Source organism: Phalacrocorax carbo, chromosome 1 (assembly GCF_963921805.1).
Source record: "Phalacrocorax carbo chromosome 1, bPhaCar2.1, whole genome shotgun sequence".
NCBI lineage: Eukaryota > Metazoa > Chordata > Aves > Suliformes > Phalacrocoracidae > Phalacrocorax > Phalacrocorax carbo.
Genome location: NC_087513.1, coordinates 146,808,955 through 146,824,357, shown reverse-complemented (window position 1 = coordinate 146,824,357; position 15,403 = coordinate 146,808,955). Strand labels below are relative to the sequence as shown.

At 43.7% G+C, this 15,403-nt stretch overlaps 1 protein-coding gene across 1 annotated transcript; it reads right to left on the bottom strand.

Moving 5' to 3' along the window:
- Positions 1 to 2,430: 2,430 nt before the first annotated feature.
- Positions 2,431 to 10,526, bottom strand: NMS (neuromedin S). The gene is made up of 8 exons (XM_064471470.1): positions 10,363 to 10,526; positions 10,171 to 10,226; positions 9,768 to 9,818; positions 8,619 to 8,678; positions 6,130 to 6,165; positions 5,121 to 5,162; positions 4,090 to 4,120; positions 2,431 to 2,541 (listed from the first exon to the last, which is right to left on the bottom strand). The coding sequence occupies exons 1-8, from the start codon at positions 10,427 to 10,429 to the stop codon at positions 2,519 to 2,521; spliced, it is 366 nt and encodes a 121-aa protein (XP_064327540.1). The 5' UTR covers positions 10,430 to 10,526; the 3' UTR covers positions 2,431 to 2,518.
- Between the last annotated feature and the right edge of the window lie 4,877 nt (positions 10,527 to 15,403).

The window sequence follows — 15,403 nt, the reverse complement described above, 5'->3', positions numbered from 1 at the left end:
AGCATGAGTTGCCTAAGGTACAGCATTGTTGAGGTTTAACCCCAGCTCAGCCCCATGCAACTGCTTGCCCACTTGCCCCAGCAGGATGGGGGAGAGACTTGGAAGGGTAAAAGTGAGAAAACTCGTGGGTTTAGATAAAGGCGGTTTAATAGGTAAAGCAAAGCAGAACCAGGAATTCATTCTCTGCTTCCCATCAGCAGGCGGGTGCTCACCCATCTCCAGGAAAGCAGCGCTCCACCATGCTTAACAGTGACCTGGGAAGACAAACACCATCACTCCGACCCCTGCCCCCTTTCTCCTTCTTCCCCCAGCTTTACACGCTGAGCATGACGTCATATGGTGTGGAATATCCCTCTGGTCAGTTGGGGTCAGCTGTCCTGGCTATGTCCCCTCCCATCTTTTGTGCACCCCCGGCATACTTGCTGGTGGGGTCTGTGGGAAACAAAGGCCCTGATGCTGTGCAAGCACTGCTCTGTGATAGCTAAAACATCCCCCTGTTAGCAACAGTATTGTGGTCACAGATCCAAAACACAGCACCCTACAAGATGCTATGAAGAAAATTAACTCTACCCCAGCCAAAACCAGTACAAATATTTATGCAGAACTGAGCAAAACTTCAGCTTTGACCTCTGAGATGAAACAGGCTACCAGTGCCGTTGCTGTCCTTTTGTGTCGTTATCTCATATTTATTTGAATTACCATGGTGCATCCCCACCACTTGCATTTGGCTTCGCTGTTTCTTCCAGAGGGGCACCCCAGCAGGCTCCAAATACTTGAGGACCCAGAGAAGCCAGCATCTCTTTGGTAGTCTTTCCATGGGCTAATCATTCACAAAAGGATTCAACAACACAGTGAACAACAGCAACATTGTGCTGCGAGGGCACAAATAAGCCTTAATTGCCTTCAGCAGCCTCCATGGGGACTCCCCACCCCACCAGCACTCTCTGCCCAGGTAGAGGCACAGGAGCTACAATTCAGCCAGGGCTTGACCCTGTTAGAGGCTGAAATACATAGCATGAGATTGTACTCATGTCACAGAATAACCAAAGCTGGCAGAGACATCAGGAGGTCTCTAGTCTGATCCCAGGCAGGAATTCAGACATGATTTTGTCTACTCTGGTCTCAAAAACCTCCAAGGACTGGACAGCACAGCCTCTCTGGACAACCTGTTGCTCTGCCTGGATTTCTCAATCTCTCTTGCTTCAACTTATGCCCGTTGCTACTTGTCCTCCCACCCAACACTGTAAGGAGCCTGACTGCTTCCTTGATGACCCCTCATAGGCACTGGAGGGGCTGTTAAGTGCCCCTGAAGGCACCCCCCTCCAGGATGAACCAGCCCCATTGCCCCTGTATCTCCTCACGGGGCAAGGGCTCCAGTCCCCACCACCTTAGAGGCACTCCATGAGCTCCCTCATTTGTCCATGCCCTTCCTGTATTGTGGGGCCCAATACTGGACACTCCTAGGTGTGGTCTAATTGCTGAATAACTCATTTCCCTCTATGTACCAGCCAAACTTCTGTTAATACAGCCCAAATCAGGAACTTATCCAGTCAAAAAACCCCTAAACCCCCCAGGTTTCTCAGGGTTTGTTTTTGAAGGTAGAAGAGTTCCCAAATCCAGTTCATATGTGGCTGTGCCAGCATAATGGAGATGATACCATGCTGTGGTACTAAGAGTGAGTAGCCAAGGAAGGGAAAGGCAGGGTAAACAAAGGGCTTGAGGAAGCCAACATTGTGGGACACTGTCTTGTGGAATCCCAACCTGGTGCGTATCACCAGACCCTGGCTTTTACTGTGCTCTTTTCTTCCTAAGGAAGTAACGGCTTGGTACTTGAAGTTTTCTGCCAGAGAAGGTCTCTACCTACCCAAACACATCACCCTGCTCCATACAATGCAAGCACAACTAGCTGCACCACAGGTTTAAATGCGTGATTTCAGTAAGAAATACTGATGTTCAGAATATCTCTCATGACTCATTTGTAGTTTATGATAGTCAGTAAGGCAAGGCTGGAAAAAAAAGACACCATCTGATCAAATAGTGCCTGTGTGTAACTATGGTACTTGTTCCACTTCTTTCAAAATACTTTGGATTCATCAGTTATCATACTCAACCCCTTAGTTATTCATAATAAGAATTAAAATGTCCATGACAACTTTAATATCTTATCATGCTGTTTGGGATAGTATTCTGAAACACTGGGGAAGTCTGTTAATTCAAAAGGGCAAGCTTATCATTCATGACCCCATTAAGATAAAGATCTAAATTATAAAATGCACTGAGTTGAAAAGAACAAGTATTCAGATGATTGATTTCCTTTGAATACACTTGGAACCAGGCAATGCTACACTACAACCCAATGAAATAGAGTACCTGCTTCAATAATGAAGGACAAGAAGAAGAATTAGTGATTGCAAGTTTATTACATGGAACAGCAAATTCAAGACAACTGAGTCACATAATAGACAAACAGTCTCTTTTCTTTGTATAAAGAAAGTCATCAAGCTGGTAAATTGACCCATTAACTTCGTGTTCCATTGTACTCTGAAACAAATAAACACAACAATTCACATTCAGATCAACATCTCAACATGTCTTTGTATTCAGTTACATATATCTGGTCCTTCCCAAAGTTAGAAATTAAATAGCTTCTGGTGCTAGAATTTGAAGCTAAAGATGGATGAGAGTTTAGAAGTTTGGATAAGTGTCCAGGTCTATTGTTTGTACTGAAACATGAATCCTCCTCCTCACAGTTCTCTTTCCACCATGCCCGATCTCCACTGTCCTTTTAGGGTATGGAGGTACGGTGTGCATCTTGCAACGAGATCAAATTTACTGCTATAAGGCTTGCTAGGGCATTGTTATAGTGTAATGGCTTCTACACTAGACATTTAATAAGATCTGTTTGAAAGTATAGCAAGTCCACTAACACCAGAGCACTTCAGAGTACTGTGAAGCAAGTTTACTCTTAATTGGTTTTGAACTGTTTTGCCCAAAAGCTATAGGGACTCTCTCACTGTTTGGCTTATCTTAGCAGTTGTCAACTCATGCTTCCTATTTTTCTGAACAGCTCTGGGCAGCACTACTTGTCCCTACACATTTCATAGCTATGAAACATTTCTTGTGCACATGTGTACCTAACACCACAAGAACAGTTACACTGCCTCAAACTAGAGATCCATCTGTTTCTTATCTTCCTTATCATCCATGAGAAGCAATCGACACACAGGGCAGTGCCTAAGACCAGAGCAAGCAAGTAACAATGCTGCTTTACAACACTCTCTCAAGCCTTTGGGTTCTTTCTTTCTGAAATGGTTTAATCCTGAATATAGAGCAAATGTGTTTTTTACTTGTGCTTTCTCTGCAGTTTTTCTTTCCTATCCTTCTGTTCCTTTATCTCCCAAAGAACATCAACCCTTTCAGTCAACAGCTGGAAGTAATTCTTACATTACAAAGAGAAAACTAATCTTTTATTGTGGAGTAAAAGATTTGAAGGAGGCTGAAGGAGGGGACACATGTGCATTGACTGTCTTGTCCATTTCCCATTAAAGTTCACTAAGACCTTTAACAGACACTTTCAGAGATAGATATGCAAGTGGTAGGTGACACTGTTAGATCTCACTGCAGTCCTTCCTTCCATCCCCACCCTGCTCTTTCTAGTTAAGATTTACCCCAAAACAGGTCCTAATTCTGATGTGAGGATAACTCCCACCTGCATGCAGAGACCTGTATTAGTGGGATTAGGTGACTGAGGATCTCTTGGAACAGAAAGGAGTCTACCTTGTGTTCCGAGTACAATTTACATCCTCTGTTTTTAAACTTGTAATTTCTGTACCATTTCTGTCATTTTGCAGAGGATGAAAGCTCCTCCTTACTGAACCTTAAAGAAGAAAATCCTTTTATCTACACTGTACACTGTAAGTCTCTGAGCATTAAAAAAAATGCCCAGACACCTCCTAGTGACCATATGAAACATCCATGTGAGTATCTAGGTTTGTAATACTTCTCAGTAATGCCTTCTGTCATGAGGATCATCATTAACGAAAAAAACCAAACAGAACAAATTCCTGGCACTTTTGGTTGCCTACTTACCACTGCCTTTGATAGTTCTTCCATTTCGAGGCTGAAAAAGATAATAATTACATGGCTGTGCAGAAGTATTAGATGCCAGATTTATAAACATACCAAAATATATCTCCCATCATGCAGACAGAGTACCTAAGAAGGCTGCGGTAAGATTTCCTTTAAAGGGACAACATGTCAAATACCAGGGGATCCATGCAGGGTGGGTTTTGGCTTTGAATCTGAGAAATATTCATTCAGCCTCTGTCCAAACAGCTAAAGAGTCTGGCTTTAATTAGTCTCATTAGGGGTCTTGGTCCCAATTCATTGGGGTACTATGCAGATGCCTAAAAAAAAGAGCATATAAATACCAGCACTAGAAGTAGCTGGCTAGACACACTTGAAGAAAGCCAAGATGTAAATGACAGCTGAATTGGGACTATGGTTACCTGCTATGACCTACCTTGTTTTTTAGGAATATCTTCAACACATTAAAAAAACAAACAGTTTGGTGTTAATCACAGAGCATGTCTAAACCAGCGTATTCTGCATTAGACCATGCCATAGTTCAGCAACCCAATGGGTGAAAAACATGAGATAAATTATGATGATGTCCATAATTCTGCTTTGGTGTTTCACCCTGTTACACAGTGTGTCATCACTTATTGGCCAGACCTTTCTGACCAAGTGGACGTTCAGCTCACGCATGTGTTTTATCTAGTAAATTTAGCATCAGTGCACCTCGGCAGTCTCAGAGATACATGCTACATACTACTTCTGTCTTTGGATGATTTGGCTCAAAAGGAAAAAAAATATTTTTTTATTTGAATAGGTGACTCTGCAAGTATTTAATCCATTACTATCCCAGAACTCATCATCTTGTTATCTTTTAGTTGAATGAGAGCTCTTTAAGCAAATGACTCCCCCTAAGCTTTCGAGCAAGAGATATTTGGCCTCTACTCAAAACAAGTGCAGCAAGAATTTGTGAAGGGAAACAGCTACTCATCTATGGCTATAACATGTGTGCTATTCAGAATCTAAGTAGTAAGAGATGCAGATACCCTGAAAAGGAAAAAAGGCCGTCCCAGAGTCCCATGACTATCCTGTAAAATAAAACACAAGCAATAATAAAATACTATAAACTCAGTTCCATAGATCTGTTAACAGGTTTTGGTGTCATTCCATCAGACTATCAATACATTCAGAGCCTTTTTCAGCAGCAAACAAGATGTTGATAGTCCCCAATGCCCATTCATCGGGAACGCTGATTAAAAGTTAATACCTAAAGGGCATTGTCAAGAACTACCCATTCCTTCTAGTGTAAATATACTAAGTTACCATTATTAAAGATTCGCAGGCTTTATAGAATTATAGAATATCTCAAGTTGGAAGGGACCCATAAGGATCATCAAGTCCAACTCCCTGCTCCTCACAGGACTGCCTGAAACTAAATCTAAACTTCCCATAAAAACCACAACAGAACATACTTAGTATGCTAGGAAAACTACAAAAGCAGAAAGTCTATACACAGAATGTTCCCTGTTCTTTCCCCTCTAGTGAGGTAAGAGTTTCACTGTTCCATTAATCCAGTTTGTCACAAATGCCCACTTCCTTCTGCTGGAATATTCTGGCAAGGTTTCTTCTTCCCCACCACCCTCTATCTTAAGCACTGGTATTTATAATAAGAAAAACACAACACTCAAAAGAAGTCACAAATAAAACCACATCTTTGTCCTGGCTGCACAAAACTACTGTAGTATGATAAGTTTTTCTATAAATTGTTCATTTTCAGGGAAGCCATAGTTAACAAGGGATGTACAACTAAAACATACTCCAAACATTTTCAAACACCTAAAGCATAACCAATTTCAGGGGAAAAAGTGACAGAAAGAAATATGTATATAATCTTTACACATGGTGGATTGCTTTGCAGAAGCAGGATCAGCACAGCTCACTTCCCAACCACTGAAAAAAAAAAACCCCAGCTGACTGTAAAAAAGCAGCAAGATAAGTAAGGAAAGGGCCACACTTCCTATCTATTGCTACTCACTTGCCTTCACATTTACATACCTTCTTTGTAAACTTTGCAGCAGCAGTCTGTGACTCCTGCAAGTGGACAGGGTAAGTTAATCAAGATGCTGTTATTTCTTTGGTTTATTACAGTAATTCTCCATCATTGGTGAGGTTGCTCCACTCCATGTGAGAAGGGAGAGACTGTAACACATACCAGACCGATAAAAAAAAAACAGCAGCACACAGATCTTTAAGACTGATTTTAAATCTTGCCTTAACCAATTTATGCCATTCATTACCATCATTCAACATGCTTCCCTCACTGTGCAGCAAAGCACAGCCATACCCTGGGAGGTGAGGCAGAGCTCCACCTGGAGTGAGCAGAGAAGCTCCATTCCTCCGGCTTGAGTTGTACTGATAGCTCTTACCTTGTTAAAATGTGGCCACTCTCCACCTTTCAGACTGCCCTTGGTTTTAAACCAGGCATGATTGCTGGTTTTAAGCCTTCCTCTACACCCTTTATTCTTCATGAAATTGCTCATTTTTCTCAGCCTTACACCAAGGAAAAGACACTTTCCCAGGAGTTTGTGGGAACAGACTAAGCTCAGAGTCTGGTACATCTGGTTTGGGAGCCCTCCTGCCCACAGCACAGCTGCCTGGCTAAAAGATCCCAGCTGGGGACAGCTCTGTGTGCCACAGCCAGTTACATCAGTGACTAGGCTTAGTTACCTGGGGTGGGCTTGAAAAACCAGCACATATAGTAAGCAAGGATGTGAAGACAGGGGAGGAAAACACAGTAAAAGCATGTGGATGGGAAACTGGAGGGGAGGAATTTAAAAAGACAAAATATACAAGAAGGGAATCAGAATTCAGGGTGCAAGATGAGCTTCTAAACAGTGCGTTGGCTTGACTTTAGGGTGGAAATTTCACACTCCCATGGAACTGACTGCAATGTAGCTGGGTTTAGATATTTAGTTCTTTTTTATCCCTTTGAAAGTACCATCTGCAAGATTTACCAAAGGTGAGACATTGAAACTAAGTAGTCTGTTAGCTTCCCAAAAGATTTTAAGTTCCCCAGATGGAGTTTAAGTACCATTAATGCTAAAATTGCTATTGACTTTGCCTTTCATAGTGCTGAGGCATCCATCCTCTTGAAACACCACCTACCTTCTCGACATAAATCTATAACTCTGACTGAATCTTTTTTTTTTTAAATCCACACAAATACAGGGTCATGTAGAAAGTTGAAGTCCAGCTGAAATCAGTAGGATTTCATGACTGTTTCACTGGGTGAGCACTACATATATACTCCTGTTTGCAGTGTCTTCTGAAGTTTCCTCAGGAGAAAGTACAACTCCATGTTATAAGAGATGTGACAAGCTGGGTAAAAATTTGTACTTTTTGCATAGCTCTTTTTTCCATATCCCACATTTAGATTTGATCTACCACTTAATCAGACCATACCAAGGAATCATATTGTAGATATGTAGCTGGTATTAGTCACATCTCTTGAAAGGCTATTGTGTGGGATCCAGCTCCCGACCCTGAGGATGTGTAACAGAAGTGAATTTTTTGCAAAGTCAGTAACTAAAATAGTAACCAGGAATAGGGCACCATTCAAAGTTACCTGATGATTCTGGATGTCCCCTCATTAGCTAAGCTGCAGAAGTATGAGAGTCAATACTAAACTCCAAACATTAGACATTTAAGACTGAAATGCTAGAATTTTTTTTATACAATCAACTTCTGTATTGTAGAGTTTTACAGCTGCTTTAGGAAAGCATGCTTGGAATTACAATAAGCTGAAGACACTGGCAAGAAGAGATATTGAAATACATGTCAAAACACTTTCTATTATTGTCTTGAAGGCTCTACTCATGATTTAAAAAAACAGAGGACTCAAACTCCACAAGTAAATTTACTTTTTTTTTTTTTTACACAAACCCGGGGGCTGAGTGAATTTTGTGGGAAAGGCTCTTAATAAACTGGTGATAATAAGAGAGTGATATAAAGCAGAACTGACATTGAGCTAGGTTCTAATATGACTGCACCAATGAGGAAGAGCTATACTCAATAGCTCCTTAACTTAACCTTTTGGATCTGTCTCAGAAATACAAAAAAACCAAGCTCAAGTAGAGTATTAAAATCAGTAAAACCACTCATATGTCTCTATGTTCAGCATGAGCTTAAGCATGCCATTATTCAAAAGTTGCAAATATTTTTAGCATATTCAACCCTGGACTATTCAAAAGTGAGGGTCAGGTTAAAATACTGACCCCAGCGGTAAGTGGATGTTTGGTTCTTGAGCTCTCAGCTGGTGTAAAACAGTAATTTGATATAAAATTTAATGGAGTTAAGAATTACATGCAAACTACTAAGGAGAAGAAAAAAATCTTACATATACTCTCCATCTCCTAAACCACGATGATGTTAGATTACACATTATTGTTTTGAGAGAAATGTCAATAGTTGGTTTTGGAGGGGTTGATTTTTAAGTTTAAGGAGGAAGGGGATGCTTTGAAGTAAAAGAAGCAATTACACCTTACCTCATTTGTATGCATGTTGTTGAATATGGAATAACAAAGATCCAAAACCATGCTGGAGATCTGCAAAACCAAACAGTACTTTAATACAATTACTGAGAGGATGTGGTACCCATGGTTTGACAGAACGGACTTGATTCTGATCCTAGCACAATATAAATTGAACACAGTTCCACTAAAACCACTCAGAGCAGACTTACTGAAGCTGTTACGAGCTGAAGAACTAGTATTTTATATGAGGAGAATACACCCGATACTACTAATGACTGCAGTACAGTCTTGTGCTATAAAGAGACCTAAATCAGCCTCTTACATTTAAAATACATTTTCCTATGATAAGTGTTCTACAAATAGGTTTGGGTGTTGGCATATTTAGTCTACACTCAATTTCATCTATAAGGATTTCAGTCAATCAGTACTATAATCTTTAACCATATGCTGAATTATACTGTCCCATACTCGCTGCCACAGAACAAGGATTTGCTGATGTATACAATCACATTAGACAAGAAATAACTACAGCTCCGAAGGAAGTAAAATATAAGACACCTGAACAACTGGCTCTGGGAACTATTTTCCACCAGTTTTGGTTTACAAAACTGAAAGATTTCCCAAAGAAAAAAAATTATGCTTAAGATTTCCAGATAATTGCTGATCCTGCAAAGTTTCTCTCCCCTTTGAAAACGAACAAAAAAAGACCGTCAGGCTCAGCATCAAATGCAGCAGGGCTGGTATTCCAAAGTTACTTAGTGGTCTAAAGTGTTTGCAAGCTCTGGGCCAGAGACACCACAGCAGAAATGAGCAGAACCTCCCCCTCGCTCCCCTCTCCTCTGAGCACCATCCACCCACCACCGCAGAGCCAGGACGAGGCAGGACCTTGCCTGTAACTCCTACAGCACTGAGCAGCGCTCCTTGCTTCAGTGCTAGCTACCACTGCGATGGGAAGAAAAGCACATTTTGTTCTTGCTCTAGATCTGAGTGAGCCATGCAGAAAGGAGAACACACACAGCAGCAAACTTGCTCTCCTGAGCCACTGGCTCCTTGGAAGAGGCTCTGCCAGCTGCAGCCACTGATGCTGAGGTTTACATGGGGCAACCAGGATGTCTGAAATAGAGTCCCAGCAGATCAAACAGATTACTAAAGTCAGTTTACCTGGGGTTGCTTAGACAGTTCCATCCACTGACTGAAACACATCGCCAGTTGCTTTCAAAAATAAAGATCAGACATTAACAGTGGGCCTTTCATAACTTGGGACCTGCATTTTAACTCAGGGCATCAGGAGTGGCCGGTCATGAGCCCACCTGCCCTTTGCTGACCCGTACCCCATTCCGCATCACACCCCTGCCCACACCGCTCCCACCCACCTCCCCGGGCAGCAGAGGGGTTCAGCCTTACTCTCTTTACCACCCACCCCAGTGATTTACTAATATATTTCCAGCCCGTTGCCGTTTTCCTACCGCATTTCCCACCTGCCTTGCCCAGCCCGGCTCTGCCCCACACCTCCGCCGGGCATCGCTTCCAGAGGGGCGGGCGAGGAAGGTAAAGAGGGACATACCTGGCTTTTGGGCAGGTCCACGCCGTCCCTGTAGCGCGGGAAAGGCGACGGGAACCCTGCGAGGACACGGCTGTGAGGAGAAGACACCGCGGAGCCCAGCCCCGGCGGCGCCCTTCGACGGGAGGCGACCCTTTCCACGGTTTGGGGGTTCGCTGGGTGTTCCCCCCTCCCCGTGCTGAGGGCGGGACGTACCTGAGCCCCGCGGGAGGGCACAGAGGCAGCAGGCGGCGAGCAGCCAGGGTAAGGCGGGCGGGGGCATGGCGGGGCGGCGGCAGCGGGCGGCTGGGCGGACGGGCCGCCTTTATGGGGCCGCGCCGAGCCCGGGCCGCCGCCGAGCCAATGGGCGCCGGGGCGGCCCCGCTCCCGCTCCCGCCGCCGGTCGCGGCGCCGCCGGGCACACCAACCCCTGCCGCCCCTCCCGTAGCTCCGCCGGCCGTGACCGAGTAACCTCCGCCCGCGGGAGGGTCCCGGCGTCCCGTGTTGAGGCGCCCCGTCCTCCGCCCTTTGGAAACCTCCGTCAAAGCTGGTTTTCTACATGGGGTGACAGAAAGGAGGGAGGGAGGGAGGGAGGGAGGGAAAGAAGGGGCTGTGCAAGGAGAAGCGGCGCAGCTGCCAGGATTTTAATTTTAAACAGAAAATTCAGTTTTGTGGCAGGGCTTACCGAGCCTTTGCAAAATACTTCCCCTCGTGGCAGCTTGGGAAATAAAGTTTGCCTTCCAATTATAAGCGATGTGAACTTTCATATCAAACAAGTCCCAGCCCATCTTATTATATTTAACTTCATGTGAAGTGAGGAAAGCCGTCCACCTCTTATTTCATTTCATAGAATCACAGAATGGTTTACATTGGAAAGGACCCTTAGAGCCCATCCAGCCCAACCCCCCCTGCAGTGAGCAGGGACATCTTCAACTAGATCAGGTTGCTCAGAGCCCCGTCCAGCCTGGCCTTGAATGTTTCTGGGGATGGGGCATCTACCGCCTCTCTGGGCAACGTGTGCCAGTGTTTCACCACCCTCACTGTAAAAAATTTCTTCCTTATATTCAGCCTAAATCTACCCTCCTTTAGTTCAAAACCATTACCCCTTGTCCTGTCACAACAGGCCTTGCTAAAGAGACTGCCCCCATCCTTCCTATAGTCCCCCTTTAAGTACTGAAAGGCCACAATAAGGTCTCGCTGGAGCCTTCTCCAGGCTGAACCATACCTACTATTTCATATTAGGTAAGGTTGTAGACAAGACATAGAGCTGCTTGTATCAGGGAGGTGATTATCTGTTCTTTCTGATTTAATCATTGGGTTTGACTTTGGAAAACGCTTCCCGGTTTTCTCTGTGCTAGTTGTAAGGTAGCTACAAGAAGGTATTAATGGCACAGCAGCCCACCTTAGCTCATAGTGTCCCTCAACGGCTGTGCTGTGCACTAAAAGGATGACGGCAGGGCTGCTCCTGGTACATCTCAGCATCTCAGAGCAGTCAGAGAGGAGACGCAGCCACTTTCTTGCAGAGCCGAAAAGGGGACCCAGACTTCATGCGATTTCATCAGCTCCACAACTGTGTGTCCTGAGTACATAAAGAGTCGCAGGAGCAGCTGAGTCACCCCAGCACCATTAGTTCACCCTTTGTCCCTTCCCCTCGGAGGGACAGCCATCTTTGCCTCATCACAGCCCTTTGGGTGCAATAATCTGAGTGGGGAGCTGCCAGGAGAGGTCACATGTTGCTATAGCAGGCACTCAGCTGTCAGCTTCTCACCTGTCTTGACTGGAAATAGGAGTTTCATGACAGGATAGTATTAAAAGAGATTATTCCCTCTGACTGTAGAATTTTTACCCTTTGTGGGAGCTAAAGCAGATGGCAGTGAGTTTTGTGATGGTGGTTGCTCATGGGCAATCATTCCAGGCTTTGAGTAATGAGGAGATAGTGTGTTCCAAGAAGCCCATATTCCTTTCCCACGGTGACTCTGCTTTCTGTCCAAGCCCATGCAATCCTGGAGTGAAGGGTGTCTCTGTAATTGTTAAATTTTCTCAGAAAAGGGAGGATGGCATTTTGTTTTTGATGGCAGCAAGAAGCAGGTTCCTACTTGGTGTAATGTCATTTATGCCAATGTGGTCACATTAAATGTGAAAACAGCCCCACTAGTGTGAGCTGGACCCATCAGAGGTAGATAGGTAAAGACACTCTGAAGGATTACAAAATTTTGTATTAACTATCTCCTTTCTGTTTTTTGACACTTTAACCAAACTGAAATTATTGTTCATCAACATTGTTTCTGTTGCTATGCTTGTCACAGATCTTTCACCCAAATCACTTCCGTGCTACAGAAACACGGGATCTTAGAGACCCATTCTAGATTCTGTGTTTGTTAGTATCCTTTTGAATGCATACTAGGTACTACTACTTTCAAATGTTAACTATTTGCTACGTTTTAGAGTAGAATACTATTAAAAGGCTACCAAGTCGCTAGTGATTATTCAGTGTAATGGGATGTGGTGGTCCGGCTTTCCCTGTCTGGTAAGGAAGGCACAGCCTGCTGCTTTCTTCCTCAGGCTAGTCATTATCTGCCTAAAATCCCACTTCTGTCCCACACAGCCTCCTAAATAATAGCCCCTTTCAAAGTATTTACCTATGTCTGAGTTTAGGAGTACAATTTCTTTGCAATAGCATAGGGAAAGGGGTGTGTGATCATGGTTGGTGCGTAAAACCTTATGAAGTAAAATAGTGGATGCTGCCTGAACCTTTCCTTCCTACTTCTCATGCGCAGTGCAGGATCCGCTGCTTTACTGCACCCCTTACCAGTGAGTACCCTAAATGTACCCTGTGCTTTCCTTCAGCAAATTTTGCCTACATGTTGCTCCTGTGAATCCTGTGGAGTTATTAATTTGCTTCAAGTGAGGTTTATACTTAGAGATGAGATAAAAATTAAGTCATACAAGCTCCATTAAAAAATACCAGTACAACGTATTACCAAACTGAAAATAGTATTTTATCAGTGACTGTGCAGTATGAGAGAAGAACAGGTAAAAGTGTTTAAAAGAAGAATTTCAAATAGCTGAATATGTCATATTATGAACACATTCTCCTTCCTTAAATCAGAACTTTCTTCTGCTGCTGTACATTTCATTTCATAGGTGTTGGCTAAAGTGCAGCTCCACCAATGGATATGTCAGCAACAAGCCACATTAATGAGCCATACTTTTACTGCACAAATTCCTCCGTTAATGTTCTGCGTGCAAAACGTTAAATAGGTTAAGTGTTTCAGTGACCACATAAACCAGTTAAAAATGAAGGTTTTGTGGAGGGTCAATGAGAAATGAGGAATTTTTTTAATGGTGAGTCAGGAGGCTTGGCATATACTTAGCAACAGCAATATTATGGCACCCATAGTTTTGGATTAAAACAGGCTGTGATTGATAAATGAAGAATAATAAGAAAATTTGGCTTCAACAGGCATAAGGATGAAGGGCTGGCTTCCTTTTTGTACATGATCTCAGTAACGAAATGAGCAGGTAATTGCAGGCAGTGAGGACAGAGCCAGAAAAATGTCACCATCGCGCAGTTCCTGAGTGCATCCCAACTGGCTGCTTCTGCTCCCACACTCCTCTCACCCTTTGCAGTTTGGCAGTGCTTGGTATAAAGCCTCATCCTGCTCTCAGGGATTTCTAAACCTAACCCACGATCCGTTTGGAAAGATGAGAAAAGCTGCAGAAGTTGGAAGATATTCATTAGGCAAACCTGCCATAAAGCCTGCTCATCTTGTATTAAATATGACAATGCCTGTTTATGCTGGATACTAGGCTGGTTTACTGTGGATTTATCTAACATGCATTTACCCTTCCAGCACAGACAAGCAGTCCTAACGGTGAGAGATTGCCTCATTTTTTTGTTTCTACAGGGACAAGGCTCCACTCAGCACTGAGAGCTCTGGGCCCAAACTTTGCTCTCACCAGCACACACTGGCCATTGAATTCCTGGTGTTAAAAAAGACTGTGGGAAAAAAAAAATCACACTTTTCTAAAATAGACATCTAGTCTATTTTTTAGTACAGGTGTTGATTTGGTTTTCAGAATCACAAGTAAGTACAGAATAGTTAATTCTCTTCTTTTGTTTGTGGTTGGATTGCTATACATTACAGATATAAAGCCAAGTCTTAAAGTTCAGTAGGACAGCAAGTAAATATTTCAAGGGGATCAGTAAAAGCATGCGTCATACAGCTGGATTTCAAAGACAAGATGCTAACCAAGAGCATCAACATGGAGGAGAGGTGCTAATGGGAAGTTATTGAACTAAACCTGCAATCTGAATGTTTCTATTTTTTGGATAGTTGCTTGGTTAATTTCTTGGACAAATGTGATTTTATTTCTGCTGCATTCAGCTAGAGAAGAGGAAATCCCTCTGAAATGAAGCAAGTAGGGAGTGATCGTGCCTCTGCACTCAGCATTGTTGAGGCCGTACCTTGAATGCTGTGTTCATTTTTGGGCCCCTCAGTACAAGAAGGACATTGAGGTGCTGGAGCGTGTCCAGAGAAGGGCAACAAAGCTGGTGTAGGGTCTGGAGAGCAGGTCTTATGAGGAGAGGTTGAGGGAACTGGGGTTGTTCGGTCCGGAGAAGAGGAGGCTGAGGGCAGACCTTATCGCTCTCTACAACTACCTGAAAAGAGGTTGTAGCAAGGTGGGTGTTGGTCTCTTCTTCCAGGTCACTAGTGATAGAATGAGAGGAAACGGCTTCAAGCTGTGTCAGGGAAGGTTTAGGCTGGATATTAGGGAAAATGTCTTTACTGAAAGAGTGGTCAGGCACTGGAACAGGCTGCCCAGAGAGGTGGTGGAGTCACCATCCCTGGAGGTATTTAAAAGATGTGTAGAGGTGGCACTTCAGGACATGGTTTAGGAGACATGGGGGTGTTGGGTTGACAGTTGGACTTGATGATCCTAGAGGTCTTTTTCAACCTTAATGATTCTATGATTCTACCAGGTCATACTGTATGGAAACAGTACTGTGGCAATGGGCTATATCAGGCTATACTAGGCTGAAAGTTCATTAGAGTCAGTACACTTTGAAGCATTAGAAAAGATCTTCAATCTAGAACTTTCACTTGGCTTATTTTTTTTTGGTGCTTCCCCAGTCAGACAGGGGAGCAGTATGCTCATGGTGGGGGCGACGTGGTGAGTGTAGTGCAGAGGGACCCTGTGCCTGTGGCCCAGCAGGGCTTCCTCGGAGGCACGGGGGTTCAGGGGGTGTGGGGAG